This window comes from Alligator mississippiensis, chromosome 14 (genome assembly GCF_030867095.1).
Source record: "Alligator mississippiensis isolate rAllMis1 chromosome 14, rAllMis1, whole genome shotgun sequence".
Classification (NCBI taxonomy): Eukaryota; Metazoa; Chordata; order Crocodylia; family Alligatoridae; genus Alligator; species Alligator mississippiensis.
In genome coordinates this window covers 30392206-30409152 of record NC_081837.1, presented here as the reverse complement: position 1 = coordinate 30409152, position 16947 = coordinate 30392206, and the positions used below count along the sequence as shown (strand labels likewise).

At 43.2% G+C, this 16947-nt stretch overlaps 1 protein-coding gene across 7 annotated transcripts in view; it reads right to left on the bottom strand.

Moving 5' to 3' along the window:
- Window positions 1–553: 553 nt before the first annotated feature.
- The window catches only part of PPP1R12B (protein phosphatase 1 regulatory subunit 12B), a 181880-nt gene continuing 165486 nt past the window's right edge, over window positions 554–16947 (bottom strand). For all 7 annotated transcript variants that reach the window (XM_059717218.1, XM_059717219.1, XM_019492481.2 and 4 more), the window contains one exon: window positions 554–7297. In XM_059717218.1, coding sequence (XP_059573201.1) covers window positions 7211–7297 — 87 coding nt within the window. In that variant the 3' untranslated portion in view covers window positions 554–7210. The remainder of the gene's footprint in view (window positions 7298–16947) is intronic.

Here is a 16947-nt window from a genome sequence, read left to right as displayed (position 1 = left end):
TGCTATATGATCATATGATCAAGTGAGTTTCAAGGGCCTTTGGTTTTAAGACTTATTTAAACCATATAAATGTGAAGAGTATTGAAGTCTCATCTTCAGTTTTTTGCTGAAGGACTGGACTAGAATGTTACTCAACTATCATCATATGCTACAACCGCCTTCTAGAAATATAAATGGATTGATTAATTTTTGCTGGCACTGGGTTGGCTAATTTGATCCAGGGTCACTAAGCAGTTTCTCCTAGTGAGATCACAACGGACAGAAACCAGAACAGCACTTTTGCCGTTTTCCCCAAGTCAGGACCAGGTATTTCTAATGCAAAACAAGCAGACTAGTGTCTGAAAAGCGAGACACAAGGAATTAATAAAGGCTCAGCTTAGGTCTTCTGTGCTTTTAAATTCCTTGTTGAAGTAAAAGGTTGAGCAAAAAGGAAAGACCCAACTCAAAGTTTGATCTAATCTGTTTAGTTGATTCTGGGAGAAATCATCACCACATCCATCTCACATCAGAATTAATCACTTTGCTCTTATTAAAACAAAAATCGGAGGCAAAGTTAAAACAGTTTTGTTTTATTCATTTATAAATACTGTTGTGTTTACAAGCATCATATAGATGTGAATATTATTCCCAAACTTTCAAACACATAATACTTATAACTATATAACAACACCCAGTAAAACAAATCATTCATCTCGGGGTTTGAAAGGCCACTCAAAGTTGCATAAAAATACATTCTTCCCCCCCATTTCCTAAGCTAGTCCTGCTTTCTCTGAGTTGTGTATTTACAAAGAGCCATGAAACTCCTTAAACCAGGTAAGTACAGCATACCTACTGCTTGGAGAGGTGGGACACTACCAGCAGAGTCAATCCATCTCTTCCAAGATTAGCAATCAAGATGTAAGGGCATTTCCTGGAAAGAGTCTGCATTTCCTATGAAAAGCAAAGGGAAACAGGGCAACTTTGCTCTGCTGTATCCAGATTGTTGCCCCAGGTACTCTCTGAAGTAGCAAAGCAGCTTTTTGTTTTTCCTAGCTGGGGGCTGTGCACAAGACAGGGTGGAGCCCAGGGTGGGGACTACTTGCCTGTGACCCCTGGATCTGCAGCGTGTACTGTGTGCAGCCCCTGGCTGCCCAGAAGTTGGACAGCCCTGAAGTAACCAATACTCACCCCAAGCAGAAATGAGAAATTTGTTTTCAGGAGAAAGAGAGGGAGAAGGAAGCACTGACCCCAGAGCTGGTCTGAATGTCAGGCACAGCCTCCGAGCTCTCTGTGGAACGCTGCCGGAGCTGGCGACTCCAGGAGTCTCGCAGAGGACAGGGATTGAACTACAGGCCTTGGAGTGACCTCAACAGCTCCTCAGAAAAACAAAATTGTGGACTTGCTCCGTACCAGAAACACCAGCACTTTCCAAGACCTTTAAAACACATTTTGCTCCTGACCTAAAAGCTACCTGACTTCCTACAACAACTATCTTTGAAGATGGCAACTAAAGAAGAAAGATAAAAGGATTCAAGCTTAAAATTTAACAACTGTTCCGTGTTTCTGGTCGGGCAGCATGATAACAATCTAACTGAAAAAGGAATAACCAAGATGAATGTGTGGGAAAAGGGAATCTACAGCAACATGTACAAGCATGAAAGCAAGCAATGTAGAACGGCTGCACCAGACCTCCTGCCTCAGAGACTGCAGCTGTCACTAGTGAAATGTCAACTGTTCTCTTCCCTCTGGGAGAAGTGCCTACAGTTCAGCACTAACAATCGTTCTCATGAAAGGCCACATAAGTGCGTTGCTGGCAGACAGCTTCCATTCACCGGGAGCAATCAGGTGCTACCAGGCCTGTTTACTCCAGGATGACTCTAGTCTGGAAGCTCTAGCCAGCTTCCTCCTCCTTCAGAAGTGAGCTCTGGCCAAGTCTAGGCAACAGAGCAGGTGCTTCTTTTTTTGGTGTGGTCATTTTCTAGCAAAGGGGGGCATTTCTTCAGCAGGCTATTGCTAAGGAATCCTATGTCCCAATGCCCATGGCTCTACAGATGGGAAGGACTATATAGGACAACAGACTCCTCTTCCAAAGGGGCACATTTTCCTAACCAGCTCTCAGTTCCATTTGGTGTTAAAGGATCCCACACCTAGTTTTAGATCTTCGAGGAAGGTCATGGAAACAATGCCCTTACCAGCTTCCTGCAAATTTGCTCTTTGTCCTTGCAGCGGTCACTTACAACCTATGAGCTGTCTGTTCATTCAGAGAAGACAAGAGGAAATGTAAGTGCTGTGAATACATGGGAGATAAAGTAGCATAGGAAGTACATAAATAACCCAAAATGCCTGCAAGTGCCCAAGGAACCGTGGAGGGAAGATAACAGGAGAGGACCACAAGCCTTGAAGCATATGTAAAAACAACTGGTATTTCAAAATGTGTTCTGGGACTCCACTGTCTTTGGAGGCTAGAAGCCTCACGTCACTGATGGATCAATGAAACAAGCCCAAGAAAGGACAAAGATGCAAGCTGAGGTTAATCAGTCCCACTCATCCTGGGTAGGACTGATAGCAAGGAGTACACCCTAGCAGTGACAAGGTCTTTTCAGCCTACCCTAGGCAAATAATATGGTGAAGTTCTTGTGACCTTCCTTGGACCTAAGCTTGATGGTCAGGATCAGGTCTGAATAATCTGTTCCTCTGCAGAAAACTGTTATGGATTGAGTGATATTTTGTTTTTCTTTTTTTTTTTTTTTTAATTTAACAACAGCTTTGAAAACAATCTAAGTTGCTTCCTGCCAGCTATACTCAAGCACATTAGTTCACTACACTGGATTAGCTGAATTTGCCCAAGAGGTTATCTTTTCTTCTGAGACATTTACAAGACACAATCCTTCCAAATCAGGTCCCTTCAAATAAGGTTAGGACCAAACTAACCTTTTATCAATGGAAACACCACAGTTTAAAAACCTAGTACAATCACTGAGTTGCATGCACTTTATCAATGATTTATTGGCAATTAGGGCCATATCCTATAGTATTACCATGATTGATGGTCTTGGTGATAAAAGCCCCTGACAGCATAAACCCTGAAGCACTTAACAGTGCAAAGGAAGTGCTATACAGTTATATCAAAGACATAATAACCAATCCAAAACCTGCAAGGCTGACTTATTGAGGGTCAAAACTCTCTCACACACACTACACTTATAAAAATAGGCACCGCTGCAGATAGGCTGCTCTCTGAATGACTGAAGCATGGCTTGCCTGTTCTCTAGACTAATGAGCAACTAATTCAACTGACAGTGGATCAACATTGATAGTGAGTAGCTCTCACTACTGCCTCACATCCCCAAGATAAAATCTTCAGTTATTTTGTGCAACAGAACCCTAGTCACACTGAATATGTCAGTCCTATACAGATGTCTCAGCTTTGCCTCCATTTCTTTAAAAGCCTCCATTTCTTTTACTTTTCAGAGGTAAATCCATTATTACCTCTAGTCCATTAACATTTAGTTTAATGTGAGAGAAGTCAGTTTAATCTCCAGCCAATTGAGCTCATCACATAGATGCACCTTCCTACTATGACAGCTTGCAAGACATTCCCTGCATGCAGAGCACATTTTTGTAAGCTCTGACAACCGTGATACATCTCTTAGCAAGCCTTCAGCTTCACCCATACCAAACAGACCTGTTCCCATCTCAACAACTCGTTTCACAATTTGAGCAACGAACCTGAAACCAAGTCCACACTAAAATACATTTCTTCCTCATTCTGGGTTAGTATGTGTGGCCCTTTGTTACCCTTACCATAAAGTCAGTCAAAGTTGGCATGGTTTAGACCCTACAGCAGGAGACTAAGAAGAGAAAAGATCAGCAAGCACTTAGAGGTGTAAGAGCATTTCTAAAGTACAGCTTTGAATGGGCTGTTTCTTTTAGCCTTGTATGGGTAGGAATGTAGTTGTAAAAAGCAAAGGGCTTCTTTCTTGATTTAACAGATTTTTTACATACAGACCCTGTAATCTTCACAGTTCCTGTGTGTGTGCTGCACACATGTGCATGCACACTGACACCCTGACTCCCATGTTTCCCTCCTTATAGAGTCTGACTGACGATTCTAGGAATCACTGCAACTATGTCATCTTTGTATATAGTATGATCTCCTAGGAGGCTAAAAGTCCAACCTTCGCATACCAAAATGGAAACATGTTACCCAGTAGAGGAAAAAAGATTGCCCTGAATTCTACCAATTTTGGAGAAATGATCCTTAACTTATCAGGAGGACATGCTCTATAAATTAAGCATATTTCTATCTCTTGCAGCTGCAATAAGTTCTTTGGATAAAAATGGGTTCCCAAGCAATTGCTTGGAATAAAGTTTTAGTACTTTCCAAGAGATGATGTTATGATTAAAATAGACATATTTTCAAAACGACTGCTTTTCACCACTGAAAGTCTCGCGTGTAGAAAGCTAGGTGTCCTGCACCTTCTCTCTTTAATCCAATGGTAAAGTCAGGAGTGGTTTGTTAAACCCAAGGAACTCTGAAGAAGTTGGTTTTCATCAGCACTGTACAACAATAAAATACTCACAGTTCTGGCTAGTCAACAGAGCTAAGCTACTGATGCGAGTTCCACCCCCAGACGTTAGGATGGTAAAACCCAGTGCTAAACAGACACTTAACTGAAAGTGTCTTGGCTTCACATGTTAACACACGAGAATCATGCTTTTTGCATCCCTTATTATCCTTTGCAGGTTTTTCTTGAGGTGCAAATATGCTAAGGAGATATTCCTTCAACCTACAGTGTTATGTAATGCTCCAAGTAGATAGTGGCTAAAATCCTAGTGCAGAATGAATACTGCAGAAGGGGCTAGATACATCAGGATTTTCCACACTTCTTGGCACTCTTCTTGTCAAAAGAAGAGCGACTAACAATTTGAGATCCCAACCCTCGTACAGTAGGATGTGTGCTGATCAGATGCTCACATACTAGCATATCAGATGGAAAACATCCTTCACACCAATATCAGTGGCTTCTGACAGGCATGAAGCCTATACAACATAGGAAGTGACCAGACTCTTGACACATCTAGACTCAAGAGATATTCAAATCTGAATTGAGGAGCATCCAAAAGAAGTGGACCACAAGATGAAAGACAGATCAAGTACTTACACAAAGAGAGCAGCACATGGGTGAAGTATGAGGCTACAAGCATTGACCCATTTCAATTCCCAAGGCTCTCAGTTCTCAGAAGGAATACAAGGAAAGGCTAGGTGCTTGCTGGAGCCAGTGCGTTGTAGAATATGTGAATGCTATACTGTAACTAATTTGGCCCCTTCTTTCCCAGATCCGTGTTGCAGAGGGAATTTCTCCAAGTATAAAAAGAAAAAAATTCTCTCTTTTGAAGCAAAAGTGACTACTTGGACAACCAAGTAGGGGCCCAAACAGAGTCCATGGTAAGTCATGTTTAGTTGCGTTCAGCAGAAAGGATGTAGATGTAATGCAAAGTAGACATAAAGTTTGAAAAAGTTCCGATACAAAAATATACAATGGAGGAGACCAGAAGAAACAATCTGAAACCAACAGCTACTGAAGTCTGGGCATCAGAAGTCTGAGCACAAACTTTGGAAGAGAACTGGAACGTGTAGAAGTAAGAAGAAAAAAGTGGAAGTCAGTCAAAAAGCACATGATCTGGAATACAGAAAAGTGCTACAACTGCCCTAGCACTGGCAGAGTGTGCCTTTGCAAGAAGCCCTTCTATGCAAAGCTCAGCAAATGTGTTGACTTGTTATAACCCAGCTTCCAAGAAAAGCTAAGAATCAAAAGCATCTAGCATCTGGAGGAGCTGCTTTCCGAATGCCCATGAGAGAGAACACTTTCAATCTGTTTTAAGTACTTATAACATGAAAGAGCCCTTTGAGGTTTTCCATCAAGGTCAAATCCAGTTACTAGCTTCCAGCAAGAAAAAAATAACTCCACAGATTCAGTTATCAGTATGCACTGAGCACAGACTCATTCTTGCTCCTATTAAATAAATTATAATTATACCCTTCCATGATATACAGCAGGACAATTGGTCACTGTTTCAGGCAGCTGGAAACAGCTGTGTCAGGAGCTTCCATCATCCTCTTGATATCTCCCTTGCACACACCTCTTCTCCCACCTAACTCCCTTTAAGCCCAACTCAGACTACTGCTGCATTTTCATTTGCTTTTGCTCCTGCTGACAGTGACATGAAAGATCTGCTTAGTGTGCTCCTCTCATAGTAGGTTAGTAGAAAAATGCTCCATGTTGCTCTTGGAAAAAAGGGACTGCTTACTTGTATATGCATACCTCACTGTATGGATATTCACACCCAGATGTTACATACACATGTAAATATAGCAGGTGATCTCTGCTGGCCCAGCTTCTCCTTTGGAGGCTTTTACCAGTGATAAATCCTATCCCAAAAGGCAAGGGTCAAGATTTAATTAGCAATGCCATTACCTGGCCAGTAACTGAGATAGTTATCCTGGAAGGAGTACAGAGTGATGCATTATCACCACCCAGGCTGCACAGGTTTGGCAGGGAAAGGGGGATCCAAAGGTAGGGTTCAGAAATGAAGTTACCAAAATGATTTAAAATCTTACATTAAATAAGGAGAGACTCAGCTACTCGAACAGGAGGAGAACAGATTCTCTGTGCAAAGCAGCTGTTGTCAGTCTGTCACAGAAATGAGCCCTCATGGCTTTCACAGCATCACCATTTAACCAGATTCCCAAACTCCAAGTGGGGAGGCCGACACTTCAGTGCTCTTGCTCATGCTTCCCACCTCCACCCCCCAACCACCTAAAGAGGGCTTGGGCATGCTGGATCAGTTCCCTATTCATTTCTGCATTGTTTATTACAGTAGATTGATTCTTTACTCCAGACTGGAGTCAACTTTGAACACGACTTCGTGCCACAAGCCCAGTCTTGACAGCTCAAACCTAATCCTCGGGTTTTTTTCCCTCTTGAATAAAATGTCCAAGATATCACAACATGCTTAAATTAAAAATAATAAAACATCTGGGGGTGCCTTTAGCGGGCAATGAGGGAATGTACTGTGGTGGGAGGAGCAGAGGGAGGTGACAAGTTGATCCCATATCTGCAATGCTTGCAGTACTTCTGCTTGGAGGGCAAGAGGTGTTGAACAGGTTAGTGGCAGGGTTGGCAGCTTGTGCAGAGACACCCCCTCCTCCTTCCTTTGATCAAATTTCCTATTTGGAGAGTTTGCTGATGACACGGATGAGCGCTCCATTTTCATCTTTCAGCCTTTGATTATCTGACTTCAGCTCTGTTAAAACCTGCAAAGACATAAACAGGGCAGGATTTATGCCACTCATGATCACTACTACAAAAGTCTCACAGGTCACAGGGGCTAAGTGGGGCTCAGCGCAGTCTTCTCAAAGTTGGACTAACAGCAAGTACACTTACAGTACTTTCCCTCACTGTATGTCTCCTCCACTGCAAGTTAGTTGAATTCAACATATTTATAACTTCAAATGAGTTTCCAAAATCCTTTGCAATTTCTTCATAACCCTTCGAGACTTCTGAAACATCGGCCCGTTCAAACTATTTGAACAGGTGCAACTTGACTACTTGAACAAGTAGGGAGGTAGGTGGAATAACATTAGAGCAGCAAAAAAGCAAACAACCCTAAGAGGGATGGTTCAGTGTGGGAAACAGCTGTTTCCTATCATGACACACCACAGCCTTCAGCAGTGCAGACAGGGGTAAGGCTTAGGAGGGCAAGAATGACTTTAAAGCTAGACCAATAGATGCTGAGTCAAATGCCAGTAGCTAGTGAGCACCGACAGCAAAAAGACCAATTAAAAAAAACAATATTAGAAGTGTACTGATAAAACACTTGCAACATCTAAAGGAGTAAGAGAAAAATACATACAGAGAGAAGTTATCTGCTGCAGCATTTAGTCATTAGAATTAAACTGATTTTCAAACCAAGAGTTCTTTCCTGTCTTGAGGTAGCTGACCCAGCCCTCAAATCAAATACTGAAGTGCAAAAGAAACCTCTTTGGGAAGCCCTTCCAGTACTTTTCTGCATCACTCTTAAGTAAAAGCAAACACTATCCCCCCCAGCCTTTACAGGTTACCCTTTAATGTCCAAGTTAAGAGAGTCTTGGTTACAGCAATTTGCACCCCACGAGTGAGTGGAAGGAAAGAGCTTAGCTTCACTTATACTAGAGTGCATTATAAACAAAACAAAACAACACAAAAACTAGCTGATAGCCTTATTGTGGACTAGGCTGTGATAGCTGAACTCATGTTTGCTGCAATCTGTGGAAAACTAGGTAAAGTGAAAGTGGCCTGTGGGAGGGAAGAAAAATTATCCTTGCACTCTACTACTACTGTTACCTATCAATGTTGATATGCACTTTAAAACCCTGGAAAATTTCCCCAAGCAAAACAGCCTTTTGTAAAATGCAGCTGAATTTAATTAACTGCAGATACCTGCAGCCCATGCCTGAGAAACCAGGAATTCATTAGGTGAGTTCTCACCCAGCTATTTCAACCTACAGCCACAAATTCATTTTCTCCTTATGACCTCGCCTCCTCCTTCCACCTCCACAAAGCATGAGAACTTAAATCAGACTACAAGCTACTGGAATAAACAGAGCCCTATTTCCTCATTACGACATTTAGATTAACATTACTGCAATCAGACAACTCCCAAAAGGGAAACACTAGCACACACTATGTCCATTAAACTATTCCCTCCATTAACAAACAAGCAAGAACCTGTGCTGCCCACATTAGCTGCCTAGCCCAGTACAATTCCCATCCAACATTCCTGCCTACAGGCTTCCATCTGACTCACTGCACATAATCAGAGACAAAGGCATCACATTTTGTATGGTGCAGAGGGGTAGGACGACAAGTAACCCGGACAAGTACCAAGGAGGGGAGATGTAGCTATTTGTTGATTTTTGTAAAATGGTTGTTGGCATTATATTTGTGCAGACCTAAAAGGGAAGTTATTTAGGGATTTTTATTCTAAATACAGGTGGTTTTCCAGTATCAGATACAGGCTTATTTCACAAAATAAGCCAACTTGCCATTGCTTTTAGATGGACAGAATATACGGTGCATAACCATAATCCAACAAGCCACATACAAAATGCTTTCCCCATTTTGGATGACTGCAACTCTCCCTTCTATCTTCCAATTCACATATAGCACATACACTAATTCCTAACTCAAAAAACAGTAATAGCATATCAGACCTTGACTGTGCACTGAGATTCAATTTTGCAGAAAAGCAGAGCTTTCCACAAGTCTGGGTCCTTTCTATATTTCAATTTGGCATGTTCTGGGGTCTCAAGCAAGTCCCCCTGCTCTATTACAATGGCCATCTGGAGTTCTGCAGTTTGTCTTCTGATTTTGGAAGTGGTCATGGGGAATGGTAAGCAGCTAAGAGGTTACAGACCAGTGTCCCAATCTTTATTTTTTATTGGAAAATCAGATCTTGGCCATGTTTTAAGAACAAGCATCCTCAGAAATTCTGGCAATTTATTGCAACAGTAAAGAGCTAACCCAGCGAGGGCCGGCCTTTTTGACAGGCATGCCATAAATTAGTCAGGCACCGTTCCTAACTGCCACTCTGATGCCCTTCCCTTGCCCAATCAACTGCTCTGCTTTCTGCTCCCTGCCCTATGCCCCAACCCAGTCTGCTGCTGTATCTTTTGCTTCCTGCTCTATTAGCTTCTGTGCTGTCTGCCTCCTTCCCCATCTGCCATATGCCACATTCAGAGGCCACTTGTGTCACGTGTGTTGCTGGTTGCCCACCCTCATTGTTATTAAGCCAACAACAATGTAGACACTTCTAAGAAGTATCACAACTTCAGCAAGAAGTCATCCTCTTCTGCAGCAGCTACTGAAAACAGAACAAAATCTGACTAAGTCTACAGCAGGGATATTCAACTTCCAGGTCCAAGGGCCAGATCTGGCCTGTGGAGCAGTGTCATCTGGCCTGCTGGGCTCCCCAAGGGTCTGACAATTTGACAGAAAGGGAGCTGGACAGTCTTAGCTGCTGCTCCCCTGCTGCCAAATTTCTGGTCCTGTGGGGAGTTCCATGGGCTGGATAGCATGGCCCTGCATGGTAGATCAGGCATGTGGGGCCTAAGGCCCCACAGGGCTGACAGAATAGGGACAGGCTCAGGTGGTGTGAGGCCTGATCCAGCCATGGCTGGACAGAGGGGCTAGAGACAGACATTCAAAAAGTCTGAGCCTGAATTGTTTCAATCTTTGCAGGTTAGTCTAACCTGGCTAGGCTGAACTGGTTTGTAACCGTACAGACATCCCCTCTAGACTGAAAAAATGCAGGCACATGCCTGTAGTGGCTCAGGCTACAAGCCGGGGGGCACTAGAGCAGCCTTCCCTTCCCTTCTACAATGCTGAGATGAGGGGGGCATAGCCAGGCCCCAGCAGGGCACTCTGATTAGGGAAGGGTTCCCCCTCTCCTGAGCAGCCTACCAGGGAGTTGATAACACAGTGTTTATCACCCCTAACTCAGTGTTTATCAGTCCATTAAGAAAATAAAAGGATCTCTCATTAGTTTAAGCACTTCTTAAACAACTTTTTCCAAGGAAGGGGGACATTACCAGCTACCTGTTGATTAGCTCCAAAAAGCCCTAAGGAGATACTGTGTTGTCTGCCTTTGTCCTGTCTCCCACAGTACAGACTGTAGCCAGCACGTGGTATGCTAGCTAATGCTGAGAGGTGTCTGTATAAGGCAGAGGGGAGGGGGGAAATTCCTGCTTGAGCCGGGGGGGGGGGGGGGGGGGGGGGGGGAAGAGGAGCAAGCCAGGCAGATGCCCTGTAGCTGCAGTCTCTGCAAGAGCTCCAGACAGGGAGTGGAGAAGAGGGGCCAGCCCTGTTGGGCTGGAGCAGAGCCCTGCCCAGGGTTGTAAAGCATCTGGGATTCTGGGGGACTCTGACTTCACTTAGAACAAGGGGTCTGGGACAGACATTGCATAAGTCTGATACTACATTCAACCAGGTTTATCTCAAACCGGTTTCAGCCATTTTCAAACTGGTTTATGTGCACTGAACATCTGTTCTGTTACAGGTTTAAACCAGTTTATGATCACTTAAATCAGTTTATGTGTAGTGTCCGTCCCTAGCCAGGCAATGTGGGGCCCAATCCAGGCTCTGACGCCAGGATCTGGGCTGCATACTGGGCCTGTGCAACTCATTCAGCCAGTAGGGCCTAAAAGGTTGAGCACCGCTGGTCTAGGGTAAATCTTATACATCAAGGTGAAACGTGGAAGGCTTCAATTGAGTGCTTTTATGGTAAATACACTACTGAAAGTGATAAGAGTTGAACCAACACTGAATTCCAGTTCAGCCCTCAGGGCTTCAGTTGTAGTGATGTTTATGAAAATCTTACATCAGAAATCAAAATAAATCTCATCTGCTAAAGTCCTGCATGTATTATTTTACAAACATCTGGTTTTGTCTCTTGTACATAACACAGGTGAAGGAACAACTAGAAAGAAAAAAGATGAGGATTTCTGAAAACAAGCCCCCTTGAAGAGGACCTGCTACTGTGATGCATTATGTATGACAATCCTTCAGTCAATTTTCATTCACAAGGATCCAAGCATTTTACAAGGGGAACAACCACCATTTCCCAGATGGGGAACACAGGCACAGAAGTTAAACTCCTTGCTTAAAGCATACTCAAGGAACCTTGTTTGCTTAAAGCAACAAACAGGTCCAAATTAGATATTTTAAAGCCAGGGATTGAAAAGCCAGAAGGGACCATAAATCACCTTGTTTGCCTTCTGCATAATACAAGCCACAAAGTTTTAGTCAGTTACTCTTGTATTGAGCCCAAACACTCGTGTGAGTAACTCATGGTTTTTGGAAAGATATCCACTCTTGATTTGAAGATTTCAAGAAATGGAGACTTCACCAGGCTTTCATGAGCAGGCTGTTCATGTGGTTATTCATGCCCTCTATTAAACTGTTGCCTTATTTCTAAGAGTAAGTCTTCTGGCTTCAGGTGGAAGGCATACTGCTTCTTCAATCCTCTTGTAAAACTGCTGTGCTTGAACAAATCCAAGTTGCTCCAAACTAACTTGAGAGAAGATCGACAGAGGGCTTACATGGGAAAGGGAGGTGCCCTAGTTAGGATTTCCATTTCTAGTTCTTATATTAAGACTGAACAAGAAAAAGACAATGAGACTTAATTGCATGGCAGGTGATGTGCAAAAGGTTATAAAGAGAGATAATCTTTGGACTTCCGAACAGTAATTGCTCTGCCATACTTTTAACATACAAAGATGGAAAAAAGCAAATGCATCATGCATGTGGCCTGCTTATTTACATGCTTAGCTGGATTGCTCTGGATTTACCATACTTTATTGCAGCATCCAAGATCACAGTCAAGATTTTCTTCAAATCGTTTCTTTTAGAAAGTAATTTTAAAGTCAGTTGAAAATTCTTCAGTGCCAGACTCTTATAAAAATCTTGCTTTCTTAAAATATGAAATGTATTTATATAATATCCCTAGAGCAATATTAACTCTGATTTTCGATAATCTTAGTGTCATAATTAGTTGCCAGCTACTGACTTCTAACGCAACTATTCTGAGATTAAAAAAGGAATGACTAATTGGAGGCTGTTGTGATCAATTACATGCTGCAATAATACTCCAGTTTTCTGATCATATAATGGATGATGCTGGCCAGCTCACTGGAATACAAAATATGAGCCACATACATGCCCATTTATCTGGAATATAGAATATGAGCCACATACATGCCCATTTATCAGTATTAATAATCACAAGGGAGGATCCGGAAGGATTTTCTAAATGTTAGTAACCATCTGTCATCTATTCCAACCTTTACTGTTCCCTCTGTTCAGCACAGTCTCCAGGAGGGAAGTTACAGTTGGAGAGCAAGTCTCTTATTTACAGAGGATGGTGTTCTCGGTTTCCAAGCCCACACAAGGAAAACTCATCCCTAGGAATGTAAGCAGTTCAAGTGATGAGGCCAGCAGTTCTAAAGCAAAGCAAAGCAAATCAAAGACCAGATAATCCAAGTGCTGAGTTAAATCCTTGCATTCAAACAGGGTTTGGGGAATCCTTTAGCCGCCCCCCTTGCCACATGCTATGCTTTAAGCCACAAGCCTTAGCAGACACTTAAAGTGGAGCAAAGGGGCTCAAGGGCAGCTCAGACAATACAAGCAAAGACCTGCCTGGAAGAGTGGAAGGAGGAGGCGAAAGAAGCTATAGCTCCTCTGATTCTGGGGGACTGGTGGATGCAGAGAGCCTGGCTACGACCCGGGTCAAGGCCCTGTTTTCAGCCAGCAGCTGCTCATTCATCTCCCTCAGAGTTTGAATCTGTTTGAGTTGATGGAGATTCTGCAAAGAGTAACATGGGATGGACAGAGACAGAACAGACCAAGTATATAAAAGGACGCAGAAATGTGAATTTAATTCACAAGCAATTTAAAAAAAACAACAGTGATAACAAAATGGAGAGAAGCAGAAATACACACAGAGAATTCGACAACACTGAAATATAAGAAGAGACCTCAGGCGCCATCCAATCTGTTAGGGGCTGAACCCACTCCAGCAGCCATATTAATCAGTCTAACAAAGGTCACCTCCCAGCACCGGAGCAATGTTCTCTTGCAGGCTGCATGCCAGTTTACTGTCCTTGCAAGCCACATATGGTATCCCTCTCTCCGGCCCTAGAACTTTCCTTATGATTTATTGTGAGAATTAACATCAATGACTCATTGCCCACAGGGACTCTGGCTTTGAAAGCAGCCCCAGGGCAACTAAAAATCCTGGCAACTCTTCCTCTTTACATGACCTCCCAACCAAACTAAAGCTGCTGTGCATAAAAAAGAATGTGTAAAGAGTTACTATTGAAAACACAATTTTTTATGGCCTTAAAAACTTCAAAGTCCTTTCCCTTCCACAGCGCAGCGCTATCTTGACTAACAAAGCAAATTTAAAACCTGTACATAGTTTATGTTGCTTTAAACTCTGTATCACTGGCTCACTCTACCCAAGAACCTATCCATACACCTCCGGTATTAAATAGGGTGGGGCAAAAGGGACAGCTGCCCCAAGCCACAAGAGCAAAAATACCATGGAAATCAGCAGTGTCCCTGTGTGTGGCAGCTGCCTGGGCACCTGGCTGCATTCCTATCCTGCTGCCCTATGCCAATACATACAGCACTTGCAGTTCTTCCAGCACACCCTCTACGTTCCTTATCACCGCTGCCCTGAATTATAGCAGCTTCTGCTTACATAATTGGCCATCTCCAATCATACTGGTGTGTTGGCTGTGCCAGTCCCAAAAGATAATAACGCAAATGTTCTCAGTCATGCAAGCTAAATTTGGGCCTCAAGATAAATCTCACCGCTTTAAGCCATCCAATTCCCAGTGAACCAGTCACTTCTGTATTTATACCTGAATGCTGCTGCTTTAGAGTACACCCCAAGCAGCAGGTGTACAGAAACAAGGCATCCTCAGCTGACAAAAGAAAACCACATATGCCTTAAAATGAGATTAAAACAGTTATGGCTGCTACAGAAAAATACAGCACAGTGAAGGACAGCAGAGAAAGCAAAGGAAAACAGCAAGAGCCAAAACACGCACAGATGTGCACACGCACATAGACATGCACACATACACCCTGAATGATACTCAGATTATGACTTTTGAAAAAAGAAAGTGTTTTTGCTTTTCCTGCATGAATGAAAACAAGCATACACATAGGGCACCTATACACATGATGGACCTCTGCTCTGATGTGAGCTAATTACCGCTAAGCCTGCTAATTAGCGTACCCTAGCAGCCTCCACATCACGTACTCAGCGTCCCTGTGTTTCAAAAAGGTGGCGGGGACATTTTAACTAAAGCTCGTCAAACGCATTTTGCACAAAAGCAGCATGTCCTGGGTTTTTTTGCTAAATTCCAGTGGCAAGAAGGGACTAAGAACCAGAGTCTCTTTTAGAGACTAGTTACTACTACCAGGCCCAAGAAATGCATTACATGCGGTTGGTGCATTTCTCTATCATGAAAGAAAGGGCGAGGATTATGAGCATGGGGTAAGCAGGGTGAGGAACAGCTGCAAGAACAGGTCTTGAATTCTAGAGTGAAGAATCCCAGCCTGTGGTCAAGGCAGCTTAAAAAGCCTCTATTCTTCCTACAAATTTGAACAACCTAATATCCCTCCCTATGCAAGTGCATGATGACATGGGGCCATGAATGGAAAGCATCCACTGGAAAGCTAATACAAATGAATTTAAGTAGCATGAGCCACTGAAGGAAGCTCTATTAGTGGGAGCAGCTAGCCTTTTTCCAGAAAGAAGCTGCATTTGCAAACCTCTCAAGTGCTGAAGGATTACACTTGCATAAAATGAAGACAAGGAGGGAGCACTGCATGTAGAGAGTTTTACGGGCAGAGGGCTGCCCCTTTGCATTAAATATGCGGATAACTATAGCAAATTGCACTTTGGATCCCCATGCCTTAATTCAATGCTAAATACAATGAAGCTGCTAAATAAATTCCTTTGGTGCAAGTAAGGGAACAAAGACATTTAATCCTAAATCTTGCAAGACAATCCTAAACAGTGCTGGAGAACAGATAAATGACAATGGCTTCAAGCTTGCTGGTTAACACTGGTTGCCAGGTTAGGTCTGAGCGTTTCTGCGTTAGCTGAATATCAGCCATTATTCATACAGGGATGGCATTCTTATGACAGCACAAAAGCAGCGTGTGTTGGGGTTTTTTTCCACCCCAAGTTCCAGTGGCAAAATATGACTAAGAACCAGAGCCTCTTTTAGAGATTAGCCACTACTACCAAGTCCAAGAAATACATTACAAGAGGTCAGCACATTACTCTATCAAGAAGGAAAGGGCAAGGATGCTGAGCAAGGGGTAAGCAGGGAGGGGAACAGCTGCAAGAAGAATGAAGAATGTCTTGCATTCAAAAGCTTGTCTAACTATCCCAACTACATAGTTGGTCCAATAAAAGAACTATATCACCCTAAGAAATCCCTGCCTTCAAGCTTCATGTATTTGTTTATTACAACCTGCAAAGCAGCTACTGTTGCTTAACCTTCTTTAATATCCACCAGCACACTTAACTGCATGCATCAGTGAACTTCAGATACCAGGGGCCAAATCTGAGTAATTTATACTTTCCATGTAATTTCTGCATTTGGTGCAAGGAGAAAATTAGTGGGATTTGCAAAGGATTAGCAGACAGCTAGTATGTGAACAAGCATAGCTTATGCATGAATATCAGAAGTTGAACAATGGCCTTTAAAACACACCCGTGAACGCATGCTACAGAACTGGAAAAAAACCATGTTGAAATCCCAAGGAGGTAATATCCTATTTTAGGAAGTGTGTCATAGTCAGTTCCTCATCCATTCAGGCTAAGATGGCACTTTATTATGAGCATTCACACTCATTTGCTAGGTTGTATCAGAACCCTGTCAAAAATTATCTAAACTGACAAGTGTTGGTACATGCACATTAGGGCTGTGCGAAGCTTCGGCCCAACTTGATTCGGCAGAGATTCAGTAGCCGAATCTCCAAATCCGAATAGAGTCAGAGAACCCTTTAATCTCTCTGAATCGAATCGAAACACTCCAAAACGATTTGGACATAGAGACAGCCTGAAATGTTTTTTCTACATACCTCTAGGTAGCAGTGCTGCAAGGCACCTTGTGAGTGCTGCGATGCTGGGGCACATGGAGCGTCCCACAGAAGCACAGGGAGCTCCCCAGCACACTTGGCAGCAGACCCAGAACTGGACCAGAAGCACTTTCGGTCTGCTTCCAGGTCTGCCGGGGGGCCCCCCTGGCTCGATGACTGGTGCCTCCTGGGCCTGGAGGGGGGCACCCGAGGTCCCCCTACAGCTGATAGCCAAGCTGGGGAAGTGCGGAGGGGGGTCCCC